The sequence below is a fragment of the Anolis sagrei genome, chromosome 5 (assembly GCF_037176765.1).
Source record: "Anolis sagrei isolate rAnoSag1 chromosome 5, rAnoSag1.mat, whole genome shotgun sequence".
NCBI lineage: Eukaryota > Metazoa > Chordata > Lepidosauria > Squamata > Dactyloidae > Anolis > Anolis sagrei.
The window spans coordinates 65,386,321-65,410,526 of NC_090025.1; the positions used below are offsets into that span (position 1 = coordinate 65,386,321).

At 37.5% G+C, this 24,206-nt stretch overlaps 1 protein-coding gene across 18 annotated transcripts in view; it reads left to right on the forward strand.

Annotated features, from left to right (window-relative positions):
* TENM3 (teneurin transmembrane protein 3) overlaps positions 1–24,206 on the forward strand; it is a 1,604,633-nt gene that overhangs the window by 1,550,139 nt on the left and 30,288 nt on the right. For all 18 annotated transcript variants that reach the window (XM_060778662.2, XM_060778660.2, XM_060778663.2 and 15 more), the window contains 3 exons: positions 5,376–5,608; positions 6,444–6,598; positions 10,601–11,475. In XM_060778662.2, the coding sequence (XP_060634645.1) occupies positions 5,376–5,608; positions 6,444–6,598; positions 10,601–11,475 (1,263 nt within the window). The remainder of the gene's footprint in view (positions 1–5,375; positions 5,609–6,443; positions 6,599–10,600; positions 11,476–24,206) is intronic.

Below are 24,206 nucleotides of genomic sequence, written 5' to 3' on the forward strand. Positions count from 1 at the left end.
TATTGTGTTTCTGCTATAAAAGGAAGTTTCCTGGCAGAGAAAAGCAGTATTGCTTTTATTTTGTGCTCAGTGTCTTTGGGATTACATGTACTATTCCAGAGAATCCCCAAAGGAGTACAAAGAGCTTCAAAACCAACTGAACTAGCAAGGATGAAATCTTATTCTATCTAGGAATGATTTTCACTATCCCAGATATAACCCTGCAATGCCTACATTAAGGTAATCGTCTCCTTTCACTATGAAGCAGTGTGCACCCATTAGTCAAAAAACAGTCTTTTCCCAGTCAACCAAGATTATTATTGTGGATCTCCAGAGTCCAGAGATTGTGCCAAGCCTTTGAAGTTCCATGAGTAGAGGTTATTTTCAGGGATGTAGATTCTTATGAAGCATTCTAATGAGTACTCTTTAGAGATTCATTTGTCTTACATAGTGCAGGTAACAACACGCAGTGTCGTTTCCAAAACTATGAATTTAGGGGGGAAATCTTAACTATTTAAAAATGTACTGGTCAAGAGGACTCTACTAGAATCACTGCACAAATTTTTTATTTATTGTTGTACTGATTTTTTTTTTAAAAAAATCATGTCAAAAGCATTGCATGAATAAATAAGTATAAAACTTACAAAATAAATGGAGCACAAGCAGCTAAATAGTTTTAGATAAAAAAGGAGCAACAGCGACTGCATTGTCTTCAGCTTTAAACATTTTTTCCTCTGTGCATGTGGCAGGGCATTGTGGGCAAGCATACAGATGCTGAGTTGTTTGTTCTACTCCACAGTCACACAAGGTGGAGGATTCTTCTAGGTAGTGCCATTTTGCCAGGTTGTCCTTTGATCTGCCCACTCCACTTCAGAGTATGTTCAGGGACTTCCAAGTTCCCCATTCTTGGTTTTCCCCTGAAGGAAGACCTTGGGGGGGGGGGGGGTATCCAGTTGGAATTGCCTGATTTTGCTGCCTACAGGGCTATTTTTGCTCTTGCTGGAGGAACATTTAGAGTATTGGTGGTTCTCATGAAACTTTTCCTTGATTTAAGTCTACTGGAAGGAGGCTGATAGCAATACAGTGGGTAGCTTTCACATTGTTCAACCTTACTTCTTTCGCAATTGACCGCAACTTCCCGTCGCACATCGGGAGGAGGGGATGCTTATAAAGTCTTATCAGCAGGTGTAGGTTTAAGACATCCTGTGATTATTCTATATGTCTCATTCAGTACTATATTCACCTGCTTCACATGGGCAGATTTATGCCAGACGGGACAGGCATGCTTAGCAGTTGAGTAAGACAAGGCGCAAGTTTTGGGGTTGATTTTTTGACTATAATTTCTAGTCATATATGTGAGATTATAGGTTAGTTTTCATCAGTAGAACATGAAAACTAACCTATTATGTTATACATAGGTCTAGAAATTGTAGTCAAAAAATAAACCCAAAAAACCTGGGTCTTCTTATCAGTGGGTCAATATCATTATTGAACCCTAACTCTTAAAAAAGGAACAATTTTCTCTGAGAAGAGTGGTAAAAGGTGAGCGCTTAATATGTCCTGAGAGAACCAGGTACCGTGATGGCAAGGGGTGACTGTCCCCTTGAGATGGCTTTTCCCTCAACATATCCACAGATCTTAACAAAGTTTATCACTTTGGCTTATTGTTAGACTGGATGCCCCTTGTAGGGTTGTCCAGTACGTTGATTCTATGATACTATAAGTCAAACTTGCCATTGACTTATACATAAGGTTGACTTATATGTTGAGTGTACATGGTCTGTAAAACTATAGAACCTGTAGTTATTATAGCAAATTTATACAAGACTCTAACACCAAATGAATAAAAAATAAGTGTTTTAAAAACTTAATTTGTTAAGAGATCTTCTACCAGGCTAGCAATTAAACTCAAAGAAAACAGAAAGGATTATTTTCTGCAACACTGAAGGTTCATCAAACTTGTTTTCCTTTTCATTCTTCATTCACCCATTATGAACTTGAAATCTGCTGCTGTGATTTCATTCTTTCCATGTCTCATAAAAAAGTGTTTCCTGTGAAGTTTAGCAACACTTTATCATACTCTGTCTCTTGTGTACACAATCTTCTTGTATCTTTTTGCTTTTCATTTTTTACCAGTTGCCCACTGCTTTCTCACATTGGCCATATCCAATTTAACTTGAACAACTTTAAAAAAAAAGTCGTGCAAGTCATTCCTTTCTCTGACGAATTAATACATAATTTCTTTTGAGTGTGTACTTTCTTCCTTACAACATTTAACTCTTTCTAACTTCCCTAGAAATTTCTTGTTCTTAGTTCTATGGTTTAATTGCCTCCCCTTTTCTTTCTCTTTCCTGTCTCTCTTCACACACACCCCTATTTTTCTTCACTTGTTTCCAACAAGTGATGCCCTTCTGTGGTAATGGTATCATTTTGATGATAAATTAGGATTTTAGCCATACCATGTAAGGGTTCAGGTGAGGCTCTACATGACTGAATGTTTTCCCATAGAAATCAATATGGTTGCGATCTAAACAAGTTATAGAAAATAATTTTGTCTAACATTGATATCTAGTTTTCTGTATCTAGGATGAGTATATAACCAAGAAAATGACAGCCTTAAGTGGCACAACCTAGACATTGTTTTTAGAATCCCAGGACTAGTATTTCCATCCTGAACCTGCTGAGATCTCATTTATTGCCTTCTTTTGTCTAAATTTTTTTTAACAATACAATTAAATATTTTGGGATATTTCATGCTTTTTTTCAATATTATATGGTACAAGAAACAAATTATTCAGAAAGTGGGGGGGGGGGCTGCAAATGGTAATTCTGTGATTTCCTTTAATTTATCATTCTATAACCCAACCAAGTGCACTAAAAATTATGCAAAGCTGGATTTTATAACTAGGTTTTTTTCATGTAATGATCATCATGATTAAAGCACTATGCATGCACCTGGCATCGTTTAGAGAAAGGAATCATATATGAGCAGTCTACAAAAGAAAAGCAAAATAATAAACAAAGAAATCAAAAATACATACCCAAGAAAGCATATATGTCATATTTCTTGATTATTGCTACTTCTATTGTTTTAAGTTGAAGTTTACATGTGAAAACTTGTCAGACACAGAAAAATGCTGTATGGATTTTTTTTCCTTTGTACTCAAAAGAGGAAAAATGTCTTATTATTTTACGCCAGTCTTCTCATTGTGTGGATCCTGGCCTACTACTTTTAAATGTTTCATTTGAAGTTACTGGTTGATTACTCATTATAGTTGACCCACTACAATAATATAAGCAATGTTTAATCACCCAGATATTTGATTGTTCAAGTATTACACTGGCATATCCCCACTTGAAACCAGACTAGCCAGACTAGGCATCAGTATTTTGTCTGTGTCGATAGAAATGTACATATCTCTGTTACTTTCAGACAAGACAACACAGAGCAAACTCATTATGTTTTCCATAGATGCTTGCTTTTTTGCAAATGCTCTGAATTGAATGACAGGTCTTCGTTGTTCTGAAATTTGGGTTGTATCGTTAGCAAAATAGTACAGCTTTGTTTACACTATCATGTTTTGATATGAATGTAGAAATCTGCCCTTTCACTGATAAGAATAGAGTTGCCTGTGTCTGAACAAAATGGTATTTCTCCCTAATTGGCACCTCATTTATAACTAGAGCCATTCACTAAATTGAGAATGAATTAAAGCAGGGGTTGGCAAAGTGCAGCCTTTATAGGTTAAAAATAGCATGTGTGGAGGTCATTTCAACCCTGTTTAAGTTCCCATAGGCATTGCAGGGTAAAGAAAATGCACTAAAGGCAATGTGTGAAGGGTTTCTTTTATGTTTTGATCAGTCAAATCAATGTAGACCCTAGATAGGCCTTTTTTGACACAAGAAGTAACTTCAGTGCAATTCCTGCTGCTAAAAAAATATCTCATTTGTGCTTAACATGATTTTAGGAAAATCCAAAAACACGCCACGTTTACTAGAGGTTTGGGGGCACTGGGGGCAAAATATGGTTACTGTTATCAGAAGATGTAATGAGGAATACAGTTCTTTGGGGTTTCCTGGGGGAGGGGTGCCAATATGGCTCCCTAGCATTCCACATTTGTTCACCCCAGGCTGATGGGGAAACGGGAATGTTTGGTTCATTCTTGCATTCGCTAAAACACAGGAAGTAGACTCCTTCCCCAGTATAAGCAGCAACAGAAGCTTTGGCAGTTTTTCTCATTTACTTTCAAGGTCCCGCATTTGCCTCATCTTGGGCCTCCACATAGCAGTCAGCAGATTAGTGACTCAAGAATAATAAACTCTTCTAAAGGCTTCTTGTTCATTTTGGGAGAAGTTGGTAATGGGTTTTATTCAGTGACTCCGCTTGAGAAAAAGCAAGATATACACAGTAAGACTGCCGGGATAGCTTTGGAATTGCAGGATGTGCTATGAGCTAGGTGGAGAATCCTGAACAGGTAATTGCCTGTTACCTCCAACATGTAAACTACCTTTTACTTAAAAGCAAACTAGGAGATATGGTGCTTTCCTGTATACTTGTACAAACCCATGCTCAGAACCTGTTTGGTCTTTTTGTTGTTGGTAAGAAATATACTTTAATTATGTAAGATTTATGGAGGTACATGATCTTTTTTTAAAAGAAGCTTTACTTCTTATAAGAATGTGCCAGCACATTTAGAAACCTCAAGAAAGTTTCTGCCAGTTTCCAAAAAGAATCATTTGACTTTATAAATATGCCTCCAATGTATCAAACCTGAGGCAGTTAAAATGAATAATGCCGCAGGAATATGAACAATCTGTTACCAATTTAGGAATATTATGAATAATGTTTTCAGCAGATCTAGATTACTTATAATAAGGATATTCTGACATAGAAGCAAAGTTTTAATGAGAATTTGTAGGTTGGTCAAATTTCAAAGGGCTAAATTGAAGCAAACACCCCAGAATGGTAATAAAATTGTAGATTTGGACAGAATCCCATAAACGTGTTTAATCCATTGTCCTGTTTTAAACCGCACATCAACTCCTTCACTCTTGCTATCCTACCATTGCACCAGTTTGTAGTAAAGAAAGAGGAACCATGACATGTTTTTGTATTTGGTCCTTTTGAGACCCATACAACTTGCATATAAGCACAGGTACAATACATTGTGGTGAAAATTGTTTGCACACACATTGAATACACTCAGATGTACATAGGACAAGATATCCTTAGATCACTTTCACTACAATTTAAGATGTCTACCTTTTTCTTCTTAAGTTAAAATAGTGGAAGCATTATTGGCTTTTAGTGTTTTCCTATCCTTGTCCAATGTAAACATTGACTTGTGAAAGATGAAAAGTGCACTTTGCTCAAGTGTGTTATTTTCTTTTTACAGCAGTAACCCAGCTCATAGATACTACCTTGCAACTGACCCTGTCACAGGAGAATTATATGTTTCGGACACAAACACACGAAGGATTTATCGCCCAAAGTCACTCACCGGGGCAAAGGACCTGACAAAAAATGCGGATGTGATAGCAGGGACCGGAGAGCAGTGTCTTCCATTTGATGAAGCAAGATGTGGTGATGGTGGCAAGGCTATAGAAGCAACTCTCATGAGTCCCAAAGGTGGAGGAAACTGTCAATTTATGAAGAGAAAATGCACAGTTCAGTCACCATACAAAATAGCATTTAGTGCCGGTTATTCAGTCCTGTGATTCGGAAAGCTTATTTCTGATTTGTGAATGGCAAAGTCACCTAAAAGTGAAACTGGAAAAAGTGAAGCCCTTGACTTTTCTGATTAATTGCCATTCATTACAAATATTTTTCATATGACATTAAGACTTTAGAGTGAGGTAATAATTACAGAAAGATCCCATTCAGAAACACAATTCAAATGAATTAGTTAGGAATGGTTCCTGGCAAATTAAACTCAGCCAGCACAATGTGTGTGAGAGTGGGTGTTTAAACATGATATTATGAAGTACAGTTTGAGTATCCCTTAATCTGAAATGCTTGAGACCTATTTTGGATTTTTTGGGAGACTTATATATATGTAAATAATGAGATATCTTAAGAGATGGAATTCATATATGATTCATATACATCTAATGCACATAAAATGAAAGTACAGAATTCATATATGATTCATATACATCTAATGCACATAGAATGAAAGTAATTTTATACATAATAATTTTAATAGTTTTGTGCATGAAATGAAGTTTGAGTATGCTGAACCAACAAAAAGCAAAGCTGTTACTATCTCAGCCAGCTATGTGGACAGTTTTGGATTTTTGAGTATTTTTAGATTTTAAAAGTCTATATAAGAGATACTTTATGTTTATTAGTTATATTTGCTAAAGTACCCTAAAATTGTACCATAAATTTTTAATTATGATTTTTAGTTAAGAAAATTATTTTTTGTGAACAAAAATGTTAAAGTCTTTTTATTTTCTTAAAGGAGTTGCAGTAGATAAGAATGGATTAATCTACTTTGTTGATGGGACCATGATCAGGAAAGTTGACCAGAATGGGATCATATCAACACTGCTTGGATCAAATGATCTCACTTCAGCACGACCTCTAACATGTGATACCAGCATGCATATCAGCCAGGTATATTTTTAAGTAGATCTCTCTATTGTTACATTATCTTGGTTTTCCTCCATGAAAAACCTGTGCAGTTGGCAAAAAAAAATTCCTTGTCAGATAATTCATGGGTGGAATACATCTTCAGGCCCATCCTGTGTGTGTCTGTCTTCAAGTCACCTGTAGATTTATGGAGACCCCATAAACTTTATAGGATTTTATTAAGCAAACAATACCCAGAGATGGTTTTGCCAGATCTTCCTCTGAGATATAGCCTACAGCACCTGATACTTATTTATGATCTCTCATCCAAATCTAACAAGGGCTCATCGAAGTCCTGTTTAGTTCCAAGTTGAGATAGAATCAAATCTTTTAAGGTGTATAGGCTCCCATAGCCAGCATTAGTTGCTAGTGCTGCCGACAGCTGAACAGTGGTAGGAAGAATCACTTCCTATATTCCAAATATTGAGTAAAGTTAACAGACTACATTTTAAAATAATAATAACACAAACCAACCAAAAATATATTGGTGTCTTGGTTTTTAGGCATGGGGTTCTTTGGGGCGCTGATTCAGAAAATCACAACAGATAAACCGCATCAGCTCTAGTTTCTTAGATATGGTTATCATGATGGGCGAGCAGATGGTAGATTGCATATGTTCTGTATCTCAAAAACTAGGGCTGAGGGAAACTGGGTGCCATGCCTAAATATTTGAGATGCCAAAATGTGTGCTGCCCAGTATAATGAAATTGTTTTCTTCTCCCTCCAGATGTGAATTATAAATGTGAAAATATTAGAGCAGGGTTTTTATTGGCAAGTTGATAAGTGTACCAACAAACTTCATTACTACTTACATTGAGTATATTCTATCACAATGAGGGACACTCACTTCTACACTGCCATATAAAGCTGTTTCATACTGCAGTTTAACTGCATTGAAGTGCATTATATGATTCCACACTGCCATATAATGCAGTTGCATTATATGGCAGTGTGGATTAGTCCTTAGTAAATGTTGATGGCACTACAGTGGACCATTTGGACCCATAAGGTTTCAGTTCTTGGACTGTGTCCATCTTGCAGATGCCAAAAACATTTACAGTGGATGGATGCACCCCATATTATTCAGTGGCAGTGACATGCACATGAACACTTCATTGTGCCATGTTCACGATGCTACTATTTCATGTGTTGGACATGATAATTTGCAGTCAGTAGAAATCATGGATCCATAGCCTGTGGATTCAGAGGATCCGCTGTAGATTCTTAATGAATTGGATAAAGCTATAATATATCTTCATAATGAAAACTTTGTTCCAAGAAGGTAAGAATCCATGCACCTAAAACATACCCTTATGTCTACCTTTACATGACATTTTTGGGACATTTCAAAACAGCATAATTATCTGTAAGAAGAGGTCGAAGTAATAAAATACAAGTGGAGCTACAAATAGGTTAGTGAAGTATTGACATTCTCGTGTTTTAATGTGAGCCTCTGCTAATACCTTCGCTGTGCTGATTTGAATGCAATGATCAGTGCAATCAAGTATTAGAGAGGGGTTTTTTTTCATATTGATTTCGTTTTTTCCTTAGCAGGATAGAGAAGTATTATTGTTATGGTAAAAACAAGTAGTATGTAGTAGTATGAAAGGTTATTGTGTCATGTTGGAATAGGATCAGTTATTCCTCCTTAGTTGGGTTTCCCACATTTACTATTCAATTCTCTTATTTCTAAATGTGTAATGTTACAGAGAACTATAGTTAAACATGGACTTTTCTCATTAAAAACAATGTAACAACTTACTTTAATTACCACTACTTTCAGTAGAAGGTTGGGCACAATCCTAACTGAAGTTGCTATTTTAAAAAGATAATGACTAATTCTGTTGTGTTTTATTACAATAAATATGTCTTTTTTGCATTTTGATTTTCCCCCTTAAAAATAAATTAAAAAACAACATGTTTATAATGGATACACTAATTAATAAACCATTACACAAATCATGCGGAATGTTTATAAATTATTTCAAACATAAGTGTAGTTGTAGTAATAATAATTGCAGGAGCAAGTAGAAGAAGGAAACAAATTACTATTAAAAATAATCTTGAAAGGTAGGTATTGGGATTCTGCCTGTGTTTGATGGGTTGCACTTCCCCTGGAGATGAAAGTAAAAAAAAACGAGGGTACTCTTGGACTTGACTTTGAACCTGGAGACAGGTTTCTGTAGTGGACAGGAGTGCTTTTGCACATTTAAAGCTTATATACCAGCTGCACCCATTCCATGAGAAGTGAGACCTGTTCCATTGTGTTTAGACTAGAGTAATACACTAAACATGAGGTTATCTTTGAAGAGAAGAGCAGTCAGGGTGTTCACCGAGGCAAGTTTTAGAGACCATGCAAGTCTCCTGTTAAAACACTAGTTCCCAGTTTGTTTCTGGGCACAATTGAAAGTGTTGGTAATGATTTATAAAGCCCTATATGCTTAGATTCTGGTTATTTGACAAGCCATGTCTCACTATATGAACCTGTCCAGACTCTGAGATAATCAGAAGAAGCCCTTTTTTCCGTCTCACCACTATCATGGTTAGTGGGAACACGGGAGGGCCTTCTCAGTGTCTTCCACTAGACTCGAACTGCCTTTCCATAAAAACTATAATGGCCTCCTTTCTGCTGTCTTTGCAGTCAAAGACCTTTGTATTCCAGCAGGCTTTTAAAATAGCAGTATTTTAAAGAATGGGCTGAGAATGCTGTATTGTTTTAGATGGAATTGTTTAAAATGGTTTTATTATCTTTTTAAAGTGTTGTTTTAAACCATTTTGGTGATTTAATAGCATTTTAATATTGTATGTTTTAGAGTGTGTGTGTGTAGTGCAAGCCACCTTGCACCCCAATTTTAGGAGAAAGGCGGTATAAATAAATAGGAGGAGCAGTCAAACTCTAGTCTTAAAATTTCAGATGACCATCTAAGAAAGGATAAGATGGGGCAGATGTTTCTCAGAGTTCTCTATTTTGCTCCATTTACAAAAGATCTGCAGGCACAGATCAATCACAAGGCTATATTCCCATTAGAAATAGATAGCACAAAGTCCCAAACAGGAGAGTGCAGAATAGAGCATAGAGCTTTGGAGCTATTTGATAGAGGACCCTTCCATTTCTGCATGAGACCCTGAGATGGTACCCTGTGCCTACCATCAGTTGCAGGTTGGTGTAGACATTTCCGTTCTTTTGGAACAAATAGTAGAAGGAAATATTTGTGATCCAAGTGGGACTTTGGCGCAGCTGGTTGGGTGTCAGCTGCATTAAGATCACTACTGACTGAAAGGTCATGAGTTCGAAGCAAGCCTGGGTCGGAGTGAACTTCCAACCAAATTTGTGTAGCTTGTTGTCGACCTTTGCAGCCTGAAAGACAGTTGCATCTGTCAAGTAGGAAATTTAGGTACCACTTTGTGGGGAGGCTAATTTAACTAATTTATGAGGTCATAAAGATCAGCAAGCATGCGGGGAATGTGGAAGTACTTCATCAGTGTTGCAGATAGATGGAGAAGCGACAGATACCCTGGTGGCCAGAAAAAGTTGGAATGTTAAATAGCCTCTGACTGTCTGTCTATATGTGTTGTGTGTCTACGGCATTGAATGTTTGCCTGTATATGTACATTGTAATCTGCCTTGAGTCCCCTGTGGGGTGAGAAGTGTGGAATATAAATACTGTAAATAAATAAATAAATAAACCAGTCTCATATTTCTGTCATTAATGTTAAATGGATCAAGATTACTTGATTCAGTGGAATATAAATTCAGATATTTTTCAGATCAAATCAGAATATTTCTAAACTTATTTATGTTCCTGTAGACTAGCTCTGTTCACCTTAGATTCAATAGTTTTAAATGCTTCATTTATTTTATATAGACCATTCAGTGTATTTTTTTAAACTATTCTACAAGTAATAGCTATAATTGTTATTCAGTTAAAACAATGGATTGGTACCGAATTAATTAATTGTCTAATGTAACACTTTTTCTTTGTTAAGGTCCGTCTGGAATGGCCAACAGATTTGACTATCAATCCAATGGATAATTCCATATATGTGCTGGATAACAATGTAGTTCTTCAGATTACTGAAAATCGACAAGTGCGTATTGCTGCTGGGAGGCCAATGCATTGTCAAGTCCCTGGAGTGGAGTATACTGTGGGGAAACATGCTGTACAGACCACTTTAGAATCAGCCACAGCCATCTCTGTTTCTTATAATGGAGTGCTGTACATTACGGAAACAGATGAGAAAAAGATTAACAGAATAAGGCAGGTCACAACGGATGGAGAGATCTCATTAGTTGCTGGAATACCTTCTGAATGTGATTGCAAAAATGATGTTAACTGTGATTGCTACCAGAATGGTGATGGTTATGCAAAAGATGCCAAACTTAACGCCCCATCTTCATTAGCTGTATCACCTGATGGAACATTGTACATTGCAGATCTTGGAAATATTCGGATACGAGCTGTGTCAAAGAACAAACCCTTGCTGAATTCAATGAATTTTTATGAAGTGGCTTCTCCAACTGATCAGGAACTCTATATCTTTGATGTCAATGGCACTCATCAATACACTATGAGTTTAGTCACAGGAGACTACTTATACAACTTTAGCTATAGTAATGACAATGATATTACTGCAGTAACTGATAGCAATGGAAATACCCTTCGTATTAGACGAGATCCCAACCGCATGCCGGTGAGAGTGGTATCTCCTGACAACCAAGTCATCTGGTTAACTATAGGAACCAATGGATGTTTGAAAAGTATGACTGCCCAAGGACAGGAGCTAGTATTATTTACATATCATGGCAACAGTGGACTCTTGGCAACCAAAAGTGATGAGACTGGATGGACAACTTTTTTTGAGTAAGTAACATAAAAATATGTACTGTTTTCTGTAAGTAATGCTATCATCTAGTGGTGGATTTATCTTGTCAATAAATATTAGGGCGCTAAATGTGTGCACTCAACAAGCAAAATACAAATAGTACATCTACCAGCATCTCAAAATTTTGATCTGAAATAGTTATGCTTCATTGTATGCATTCACTCAAATCTCAATTGGTTTTTTAAAGTAATAATTATTATGTGCCAGGCTTCTAGCGAACTCTTATGTTGGGCTTTAATAGATTAGCATGGTGAAACTAAACCAACCTATTACTTTGTTCAACAGACTATAATAACTTCCATAGCACTGAAAAATAGTGTTTGATGCATAATGATCATAGTTTGGTTTTTCAGATTTTCAAAAGAAACAAATGATGTTTTTGTAGCAAAAAGAAAATAGTATTTTTTAACAAATTTATGCCAAATATTTTACAATTTGTATGGCAATGTTCATAGGATGATGAAGCTAATGTATACTGATCCAATAACCTACTTAATTGCTGCAGCAAACCAGATTTTAATATGAGTTTGTTGTGTCCTAGGAATCTAAACAAAAGATGAGAATCATGTGACTTTCTAGATAAACTATGCTGACTAGGCTTCTGGGACTTGGAGTTCAACATCTATATTATTCCAATCCCTGCTCTGGATTAACTCTCATTCTAGGTCTTTCTTTATGCCTAGAACACCTTGCAACTGTCAGTTTATTTTCTTCACTTAACTCTTTTCAAAATGTCTCAAAGCTTTTCTTTAATTCAACTTTTCTCTAATCCTCCTCACCCCTCCCATAAGATTCAGTTTTCCTTTAATCATATCTACTGTACAAATTGCTTATATTCATTTGTAGCACCCAACTCCTTGCCAACACAACTATTTGACATCTGTCATTTTGATCTCTTCTGCTTGTTCACCAGTTTTTGTGTATGTTCCTCAAAGACATAAGAGCAGAGATCCAGAGGGTGTTTGGAAGCATAGGACATGGATTGAAGAGGAATTAAAAATACTTGAACCAAAGGTTGTTCCAGCCTACACTGAACTACTGGCATATAAAAGATATTTTAACATCAGTATACATCTGACCCAGCTACATATTGTACATTATTGCTTAGCTGCTTATTTTAGGAACTCCCAAAAGCACTAAGAAATGACACTATAAGAGATCGTTTGGCCATGGGCATTGAATGCACTTCTTATTCTCCATGTGTTATAAATGTCCTTAATGTTGCTAGAATGATAAGCTGCCTAGTTAATAGCAAGTTGGAGTTGTTCTAGTGGGAATAAATTATATAGCTCTTGGACATAAGTTAAGCTTGTGAAATATTTTATCAGTTTTCTTGGAGACATAATGGTTTAACTGTGTATTTTTCAGACAACAACAAATTATAGCCATATGAGTTCATGTGGGATTTGAAGTGACATCATCTGAATCTAGTGATCTTAACAGTGCCAAGACAGGACTTGACAAATTGATTAAATATGGCCAATTTGAGGACATACAGTTTTCAGTATTTACTGGATAAGTCTGATGGGATCATTAGAATCTCATCAAACATGTACAATCAATTGGGACATAGCTCAAAATTAAGGATACTTAGGGTATGTCTGTTTCAATTATTTAAGTCTGGTGTGTTTTCTTCACTGTCTTTCAGTAAATAAGCTTTAAGTGTATTTACATAGCCAATAATCCTGCCTTCTGGCTTGTGAGTTGGGGCAGTTGGGGGGTGAAAGAGATGTGAAATGCATTTCTAGAACAAACAGGTCTGCTGAAAACAGCTGCCATATTTTGAATGGCAGAGACCCCAGTGTTTTATTTCTACCAGCAATTTCTCCCTGTGTTCCTTGTGCTTACTGTATGACTATTGTAATCCCATTAGGGATATAGATGTGGATGTCTGCCTGTACTTTAATGGCTTCTATGTGCCCTTAAAAAAGATTTTAGGCAGTATCAAGTGGTTTATTTGTCTTCTTTTCTGCATCTTAGGGAGGATTTACAGCAATGTGCTTCATGAAGTGAGTAATTACTTTCTGGTTGAACAACCATTTCAGTTGCCCAGCTTTGTTAAATACAGAGCCTCTGGTCTATGTGACAGGAATCTCCAGCTGCCTAATGAGAAGTCCGATGTGACATGTCATAGCCAAGCTTTCATCCCAGCACAATGCGCAAATAGGGAATAACAGTTAGGTAGCCTGTCCCTGGGCACACCTGGCAGCTCTGACATAACCCACATTGGGGCAGATGGCATGAAGACTGCCATTTTTGTCCTGTGTTTGTTAAGAAAAAATCCCTAATCTCACACTTTGCCCATACTCTTTTTCTGCTGGGTGAGAATTACAGATGTATAAAGCCCTGTCTTTCATGAATGTAATTCCTGCTTCTTTCTCAGTTGCCCCTCCCTTGTATTTTGCTAGAAAGGGTCCAGATGAACTTTGTTTAATCAGACTGGAGGCTCATCCAGTCTGGCATTCCTTTCTTGGCTATAACAAACTAGTTGCCTTCTAGGCGTCTCACTTCTAGTTCACGAAGTCAACTGCCATCACCTGTTTCTCACACCAACTGATATCCTGAGGCTTACATCCAATATGTAGCAGCTACTAAAAGACCTGTTCTTCGTGATAATGATAATCCTGTTCTTAGGGCAACTGTATAAATTGGGCTCTCTATGTACATTAAGCCAAGTGAGAAGCCCAGGCCTTAGGCTTACAAACCAATACACAGAAAGGGAAGGGAATAGTGCTGTTATGGCAGCAGTTAAAGAAAGATCAAGTAAGCGGTTAGTTGTTAACAGGAGTTTAAATACATCAAGAGAATGAGCCGGGTGTATTTAAATATTGAAACTGTGGGGGAATGGAAGTTGCATTTTAGATTTATGGAAAGCAAAGAGTGAAAAAGTACCAAAGGGTTGGGCTGGGGGTGGAGGATGAAAGTTCATAGACAAAACTCAAACAACATACAGGGGGAGGCAGCATAACTTCCTTTTTTAAAATGTGCGCCATTCAGTCGGTTGAAGACGTAGCGGAGCGCTAGTGGTCTCGTTCAAGAGGCAAAAGTATAAAATTTTGTCCTGACACAGTTCAGTCGCCATCATGCGTTGGAACAGTGAGGAGCATGCTTTTGCCGTTGAGGCCTACTTTTCGAGCGGATTTGGAGTGGCCGGCCTGCTCTCCATATTTGGCTCCTTGTGATTTTTTTCTCTGGGGTTTTTTGAAATCCCGTGTTTATGTGAACCGTCCAAGGACCCTACAAGATTTGAAGACTAACATCCAGGAGGAAATTGCCAACATAACGTCTGCTATGCTGGCAAGAGTCATGACAAACGCCAGAAATCGGTTTACTCAGTGTATGGAGAATGGAGAATGGGGGACATGACCTACCTATCTTCAAAGCTACGTAAAACAAAACTTTAGGTATGCGCCTACATTATAAAAAAAAAAATCTGATTCATACAATGGGATCTATTAAGTTTTGGAAAAAGGAAGTTACGCTGCCCTGTACATGAAAAAAAGAAACTCTATTTAGAGGAAAATGAAACAATGCAAATATAAGGACATGTGGATTAATTCAATGCATTTCCTAAGAAAGAAATTTGACTTATGAAGACAAACTCTTCTGGTAAATGCAAAAATTGTGACAGCATGAACTTTTGATTTTTCTCCCCAAAGGAAGAAAAAGACCAATTTTTGTACATGGGGCATTGAAAGCCAACATACAAGTACTATAGGTTTTGTTTTTGTACCGAATATAAAATTGATCATAAGAAGTGTAAAAGCTTCCTCTTCGTTGTCTGATATTCTATTCAATCTAGTAGCTACCATCTGAGGTACTAGGTTATGCTGCCACCAATTAATAAGGGTTTCCTATGTAGTTTATTAATGGATTCCCCTATTTCCATTGCTACCACTCTGTAGTGTTTCTTTTGGTGTGTAGCGAGGTTTCCTTTTTTTTTCTTTGCAATAGTACACTGAGACTTGAGTTACTAAAACAAGAACAAGTTTATTTGGAGTATGGAAGGGTCTTAATGGTTTCAGAGTTCTCTTCTCCTGAGGTATAAAGCTTTACGAGTTACAGTTTCAACAAATCTTAATATAACTTTAGGATTTCTTTTACTTCACCAACTAGTTCTTTAGTTGTTATACTTCTAAATATGTTTCCTTATTTGACAGATTAACTAAGGTCAACTAATGCGCTTGTCTCCCTTCAGCTTCCTGCTGAAGTAAAGATTCCCATTGGGATTTCTTCTCCTATTAGCACACAGCTAAACCACAAACCTAAATAAGACCCTTTGACTTATTTAAATCACTGAGGCTAAAAGCTTTCCCTTAGTTTGGTTCACCACACATTTGAACAACCTTCCCTTTGGCTCGATGACCAAAGGACTGAAGCCTTAAAATGTCTGCTTCTGGTAAGTGCAGTTGGCTCCACCCCTTTCTCCATGGCAACCTAACTCAGAGTGCTGAGTTTGGTCCCACCCCCCTAGTTCTGCCATTTCTAAATGGTTAACCCTTTATGTACATCCATAACTGTCTTTTACCTCCTGAACACATACATATAATAATATTCAACCATCTAAGCATATATATATATATATATATATATATATATATACACATACATACATACACATACACACAATCATATTTAACTGTAGAGACACATATACATAACTATGCTTAACTTAGTTAAAAATCAATGCTTCATCACAAGAAGCAATTCAAAATATAATTGTAATATGTTAATCAGACCAAGATTATTCTATCCAAACCCTGAGCATAAATGGAAACTAGTTTAAGCTTCCTCTATTTAGGGAATTTTGCCAGCTGAGCATTTGACTATCTTCCAAAATATCTCCAGGAATTATATTATGGTTTTCTTGTTGTTTAGCAATAGTGTTGAGGCTGATTTTTCTTCTTAACACCAGTGTTGGATTACAACCTGTGTTGTTGCTGGTATTCATCAGTGATAAAATTATATTACTCATGTTGGTCATATTCTTCACAGCACAAAGAGCTCAATTTAAGTTCCCCCCGTAGTTTTTAAATTAGTGCAAAGAAATCTCAGTAATGTGTTCTGAAAATGAAGCTTCTTTCCATTACTGTAGAATCTACATATATTAAATTACACCTGTTTGCATAGAATTTCTACCCACAATGTTTCATCTGGAGAAAAGCCTTACTCCTGTTTTCTTCTTTTTATTGTTTTGTATTGTTTATACATGCTACCAGCGACCAAGGGACAAACATCATTCTGTGTTCACTGTATGCAAACTGACTCAAAGCCTTGGATAAAGAAACTTAAAGAAGGAAAGTTTCACATCTCGTCCTCCTCCCCTCTGCAGTCATCTGCAAATCCTCTCCAGAAGTATGCAGTTCATGAAGCACATTGTGGTAATGCACCCTAAGATCCAGGGTCCTCCTAAACAGCACAAGTTGAGATGTAGGGAATAGGGGGGAATTAGAAATTGTTTTTCCATGAATTTATATATCTTATGATGTGAGAGTAATTTGGTGTAATACACCCCTTTTGTTCAAAAGGACATCTGAGTCCTAAGAAAAGGATTCCTGGGGCTGCAAAGAAGATGACCAAAATCTTTCTTTATATAAACTTAGGCTGATGTTCAGCCGTAATGCTGTCAAAGCACAAAGGTCTACTAGGGCTACTATGCTAGGCTTCCACATTGCCCAGCTGCAGAAAGCAATTTGACAGAACCGGAGTGCTCTTTCATGGCCAATTAATGGATGAGAGAGAGGGAAGTACCAGAGTACAGTCCACCTGCAGCTGTGCAGCAAAGAGTAAGGCAGAGCCATCACCCCTCAGGCATCCACAGTCTCCTTGTTTGCATTATATTGGAGGTCTAGGTGGGTGACAGCTGTCCCTTCGTCCTGGCTTCCCCTGCATCCTTGGCCACAAATAAACTGCTTGGTAGCATTAAAGTACTGATGCTAATCATACCCAAGAATTACGCTGGTGTATATTATCAGTGGACTCCAATCCACTGTTTACATGTTGTCACAAAAAAGAAAAATGAAGCTCTCATTTGTTATTCTGCAGGTGCACGGATTATGCAGTCATATTTCTGTTGTCCGGAAAACATGTACAGTGATCCCTAAGAACCTGAATCTTTGTAATAGAATTTATGCAAATCAATTATATTTCCTTTCCAATAAATGTGTTCAGGAGTGAAATTAAAGAACACTCAAAATGCATCCAGTTAAGCACCTGTTTCATATATAAATGAAATGTAGAACTCAGTGTCATTAATGTACATTCCCAGTTGTTAGATGGATTTCTCCCAGCAGCTGCACGAAATCCAAATAATATCAAAATGACAACAGCTATGTAAATCGGAAGCCCTTCCACCTAGACTTTATGGACTCCCAAAAATCCATAAGGACCCCACCCCACTCAGATCCATCGTGAGTGCCATTGGATCCCCCACGTACGACTTAGCAAAATTTCTTGTGGCACAGTTACAAAGCCATATTGGGCTCACTACACACTACATCAAGGATTCAGCCCACTTCATAGAAAAAAATCATACAATCTCAAGCTAAATACCAACGACAAACTGATCAGCTTCGATGTGTCTCTATTTACCATGGTCCCAGTAGCAGACACCATTGCACTAATCAACCAGATGTTCCCAGAAGACTGCACAGCTCTGTTTCACCATTACCTCACCACCAGCTACTTTCAGTGGGACAATGAATTCTACGAACAGAAAGATGGAGTGGCTATGGGGAGCCCTCTCAGCTAATTTCTACATGGAAAACTTTGAAAAACAAGCCCTGGAAACAGCAACAAAAAAAGCCCACTATATGTTTCAGATATGTGGATGACACGACACTTTCACCATTTGGAGCCATGGAGAAGAAGAACTAAACAGGTTCCTGGACCATCTTAACAGCATCCACCCAAACATCCAATTCACCATGGAAAAAGAAAATGAAGGAAGACTGCCTTTTCTAGATGTCCTAGTCATCCGTAAACCAGATCAACAATTGGGTCACACCGTTTACAGAAAACCCACACACACAGGTAGATATCTACATAAAAACTCCAACCATCACCCAAGTCAAAAAAAGAAGCACCATTAAAGCCTTGGCAGACTGTGCAAAAAGAATCTGCGAATCCCACCTCCTTCAAGATGAACTGAACCACCTAAACTGGGCTCTACAGGTCAATGTATACTCCACCTCAGACATCAGAAGAGCTGCAAGACCGAGAACAAGCCACGAGAGTCAAGACAAAGATCCACCCAGAGGAAAAGTGTTCTTGCCATATATCAAGGGAACCACTGACCGCATAGGGAAGCTGATGAGGAAACACAACATACAAACTATCTACAGACCCACCAAGAAAATCCAACAAATGCTACATTCAGCAAAGGACAAGAGGGATCCTCTCACTTCTGCAGGAGATGGACAAGTCTACATAGGGACCACCAAACGCAGCGCCCAAACACGAATCAAGGAACATGAAAGGCACTGCAGACTACTTCAACCAGAGAAGTCAGCCATAGCAGAGCACCTGATGAACCAACCTGGACACAGAGTATTGTTTGAGAAAACAGAAATGCTGGACCACTCTAACAACCACCATGTTAGACTACACAGAGAAGCCATTGAAATCCACAAGCGTGTGGACAATTTCAACAGAAAGGAGGAAACCATGAAAATGAACAAAATCTGGCTACCAGTATTAAAAAACGCTAAAATTAAAACAGCAAAACAGCAGAGGGAAAACAATCAGGGACATCTAATCACCTCTCAACAAAAGATTGCTCCAGGCACTTGCCATGCCATCAAATGCTAATCAAGGTGGTCAGTTGAAGCATTCACACCTAGCTCCAGCAGACAAGAGTTCTTTGTCCCACCCTGGTCATTCCACAGATATATAAACCCATTTTTCCTAGTTCCAACAGACCTCATTACCTCTGAGGATGCTTGCCATAGATGCAGGCGAAACGTCAGGAGAGAATGCCTCTAGAACATGGCCATATAGCCCGAAAAAACCTACAACCCAGTGATTCCGGCCATGAAAGCCTGCAACAACACAATATCAAAATACTTGGAAGTGCAATGCTTGTTTCTCAAAATGAAAATAAAATGCATGCCAAACATTTGTTTGATGTTACATCAAAATTCAATTGAAACAGTTAATCCAATATAAGATTTTTAGGACACAGCCAGTATAAAATATAATAGTAATAATAATAATAATAATAATAATAATAATATCTTCTAAAATATTTGCCATGAATTAGTAAACATTACATTCATAAAGGATAACATAAAAGCAGTAGCTTATCTTAGGAGACTGTTGGCCACATCCAACACACAACACTGCACTCTTTAGTATATATGTTTCAATATTTCAGCCTTGAGTTGCTATTTTTAAAAACAGTATCAAGGTTCATTGTGTCCCAATGCCACATCTAATCAGCGAGTTCTGAGGGGATTTTTTTCCACAATTCTTTTAAAAGTTTTCCCTTTAGTTTCTAACTGAGCTCTATGCCACTGTCTCACTGCCATTTGTGTCTAAACATTATCAAGAGTTGTTATTTTTTTAAATCTCAGGCTGCGATCAGATGCATTCTTCCTTCTATGGTTCATCACAGACAGTTTCTCTTCATTCCACCTAGCTGCGTAGCTAGTTAGCCTTGAACAAAGGGCATGAATCAGTTTAGTTCAATCAGTTCTGTTCTGCAGCATTGCACACTAAAAACTTGGAAAGAGCACTAGAAAAGTGAACCAGAAAATTATATACACGTTGCTGCAAAGACCACCCAGCTCAGCTTTGCCTACACCATGATATGGCTGGTTCTGATTCAACAGGAAACTAAGCATTTGCATTTTTATTTATTTACTGTATTTTTATCCTGCCATTCCCCCGCTATATGGACTCAAGGCAGCATTGCACTACACCATCACAAATATGATGTTTGTGTAAAAGAAATGTCATGTGTGAAAATGAAACTGGGGACAGATGAAAGAGGAAGCATATAATTAAACTGTAGACTTACCACAAGATGTAGTGATGTCTACCCAACTTAGAAAGGGAAGAAATGCATTCCAGCCCATCAATGGCTACTAGTCAATCTGGCCATATGTCAGAGGCAATATTTTTCTGTTGGAAAGTGAGAGTCTGCAGTTGTGCTCATTTCTTGCTGACAAGGTTTCCATAGGCAACTGTATCTTCATGATGCTATATAGTAACATTGGTGGTCTACTATGGGAACAGAACACTACTGGACTATATAGGACTTTGGACTAGTTTAGCATGGCTTTTCTTGTGTTTTAATCTATTTGGAAGAGCAGGTGGCATCAGATCAGTACTTATTTGGCTGTCATGACATATAGAAATGGGCAAAGAGCACTTACGTACTGAATATAGCACATTTATTGGTATGAGAGACAATCTGAGGTTATAGCTTCATTTTTCAAATTATCCAAAACCACATAGCATGCTAATAACATAACTTTGAACTAAATGTAAATATACATCAATCAGGCTGGTCTTCATAAACACATATTCTGTTTGCTATTTATACTGCTAAGCAAGTTTGTTTTTATTAGAAAAAAATTTAGACTTCGTTGTGAATTTCAAATTCCAATAAGAGCCCTAGGATCCTTCCTGCTCTAACTCATGTCTGGAAAGATTTTGGCATCTTAATAAATCCTGCTTTTCGTAATATAAAATAGATGGTAAGTGTACTTTGCTAAGGCAGTTATGAAATAACCCAGAGTTGTATATTTGTGGCTGATGAACTCACTTGTTTAGGGAATATGAAGGAACCATGAAATCCCAACAGTCTCACTTGCTGGACAGCAACTGCAAGTAACTAGGGTGTGTTCAGATGTCATTGGGTAAGCAGCTGATGACATTCCCACTCTCTTTTGCTTGAACAATATCTAGAATAAAGGGTATTACAACAGGATCTGTGCCTCTGATTCTTGCATTGGAAATCACGCAAAGGAGATAGTGGAACAATCAAACAGCTACTCCTTGATCAAAGGACAACATACCCTTGTTTCTTGACAGTTGGTGCTGCCCAGTAAATGAGGGTTGGGCCAGGTGACACTGTGGCTATGTAACTACGATGAGTATATGTTTGCCTTAGTAAAATCCAGCTAGTGATTTATATTACAACATCATAGGGATACCATAAAATATAATAAAACATGATACTTTCTCTCCATGATGAAGACATAGGAGACACAGTTAAGTGTTGCTTAACAAACTAGAGTTTTCTCATTACTCATATCTGCCTTCACAATTAATGACTTAAGAGGACTAGCCAACAGTACTGCAAAATTGTTTCCTTCAATGTGCATAAAGGGGAAATTCAGTTTGCCAGATGTTATTAGAATCTAAACCCCATTGGCCCTTGGCAGCATGTCTAATAAGTAGTATGATTGGATTTGTACTCCAGCAACATTTAGAGCACCAGAACTTCCTCATCCTTGCTGTACTATTGAGTTTTGTGGATTTACTGTGTTCTCAGATAAAGAATTTCCTGGCCAGCAATTGAGGGTAAGCCAAAGACTCCCTGTTGACCATAGGTTACAACTAATGAGTTCTTTTTGGCCAAAAGTTATGACATAGGATTGTGGTTTAACTTTCCAGATCAAGGTTTCAAAAAAAATATATAGACAGTCACGCTATTGTAACTGCTCCACGAAGTTCTGCTGTGATATAGTGTGCTGAAATACAATATAATCTCTTGAACTGTAGGACTTCTTGAAACCTTAATAGTTGCTTTTTAAAATATCACTGAAACTTTCATCCACAAACTTTTAGCACTTGACTCCTCTTGAAAGGATCTAAGCACAATTATAAAGCCTCTGTTATAAATGCAGAGGAGTTGGATATTTTTCTGGCATGCAGAAATCTCCAGGGTGTCATCATGCCAAAGTAGTAACACTGCCAAGGGTATGATCAACAGAATCGTCCCTTTCAATATATCAGAGGAATGTACCAGGAGGAATTCCACTGAAAGGGCCTCGGGGCTTTGAAATTCACTTTTGCCTCCAGTTTGAAATATTGTGATTTTTTTTCCCACAACCGAGGGCACATTTTGAATAGTTTGTTTGAACTTCACAGTTCAGGGATGTTGAGAATATGCAGGAAGACACTTTCTGCACTTAGTCATCTTGATTAGTAATAGGAGTAGGCTAGGTGAGGTTTGTATTTGACTGATAACCTTCAGCAGATGGACACCAAAGTCGAGAACACCTCTATGGCAGTGAAAGCATGAATAGACTTGCTTGATCCTGGGCTGCAGCAGCCACTTCACCTGCTGTGGGCAGACCTGGCTCTGCTTGTTACATAGGCAAAAGAGCAGGAGGGCAAGTTAAACAACTGCTACATCAGAGGTAGTGGAGATAACTTATTATCTGGATGCTATCTCCCTGGGCACTTTTTCCTGCTTAGGAGATGGTAAAGACATCCATAACCACTCTAATCCTGCAAAAAAAAAAATCCTTATGCCTGGGTATTGTCATTATAGCATAAGTGAAAATTAAAAGTAAACTCCATAGGATGTTAAATTCTTAACTTAAGTACGAAAATGTGAAAGTCAAACATATCAAGGGAGCACCTTGATTTCTGTCTGATTTCTGTCACATTTTTTCCATTTGACAACATAAACAAATAAAATCGTACAAAGGAAGGCCACTGTTTTAGGACATATGATTATGCAGATAGGTCTAGAGGTAGAGCTCTGGGAGTGGAAGTATTACTCCTTCCCCAATAAATATTCTAGTACTTTCAGTGAAATTTTCATTCTGTCTCCAATTTTCTAGCACTGCAGAGAGTAAGGACCTTATGATGCTGGCCTGGCCTGTTGTCTTTTTGCAATCACTTTCTTTAAGCAAATGAAACATACAGTTATTGGAACAGTCACTTTCATAGCATGCCGCAATAGAACAGTCACTTTCATAGTGTGCTGCAATTGTGTGATGCTAGCACTTTGTTAATGTGAATTCCTGTTTCCTATCCATGTTTGCCCCACCCCACGCTTGAATGATTACCTTTTTTTTTAGTTTTCTCTCTCCCCACTTTTTTGCTGCAAATGCACATTTATGCAGTTTAGACATTATTGCTTCACTTTGCAATATTGGAACTGCAGGAGAAGGACATTATCACAAAAGGAAAAGTGATGGAAAAACAGCAATATTGGATTCATGTATGAGTTTTTTTCTTATCAGTGAAAAGTGACAATTGAATCGTTATTCAAGTGAAATGTGACCATGGGAGAGAAATGTGATAAGGTTCCAACCAAATGTGCTTCTATCCTTCCGTAATTGCGCTTTATCAGCCTTGTGTGATAATTCCTGAGACACTGAAAAGCATTGATACTCTGAACTCTTTTATATTATGTTCTCTTAGTAACCTTGCATGCCCCTTTTCTTTCAAGGTCTAAACAATATTTCTAAATGCACAACTTTAATTTAAAAGTACTGCAATGCTAGAACAGTAGGGACTGGAGCAAAATTTCATAGGATAAAAGAATTCTTATTTGGGGTCAGTGCACTCATTTTGCCTCTGTTATTGCTACACTGCTGAGATAAACCATTGTGTCTGCTTTTTTGCAGTCTATTTTATGTCATACACCATAATGATGTTCATTTTACTGCATCTCTTTGAAACTGTTACATAAGACTGTAAAGGCTGGAGGGAAGACAAAATGAGGAGTTTTTCCCCCCACAGA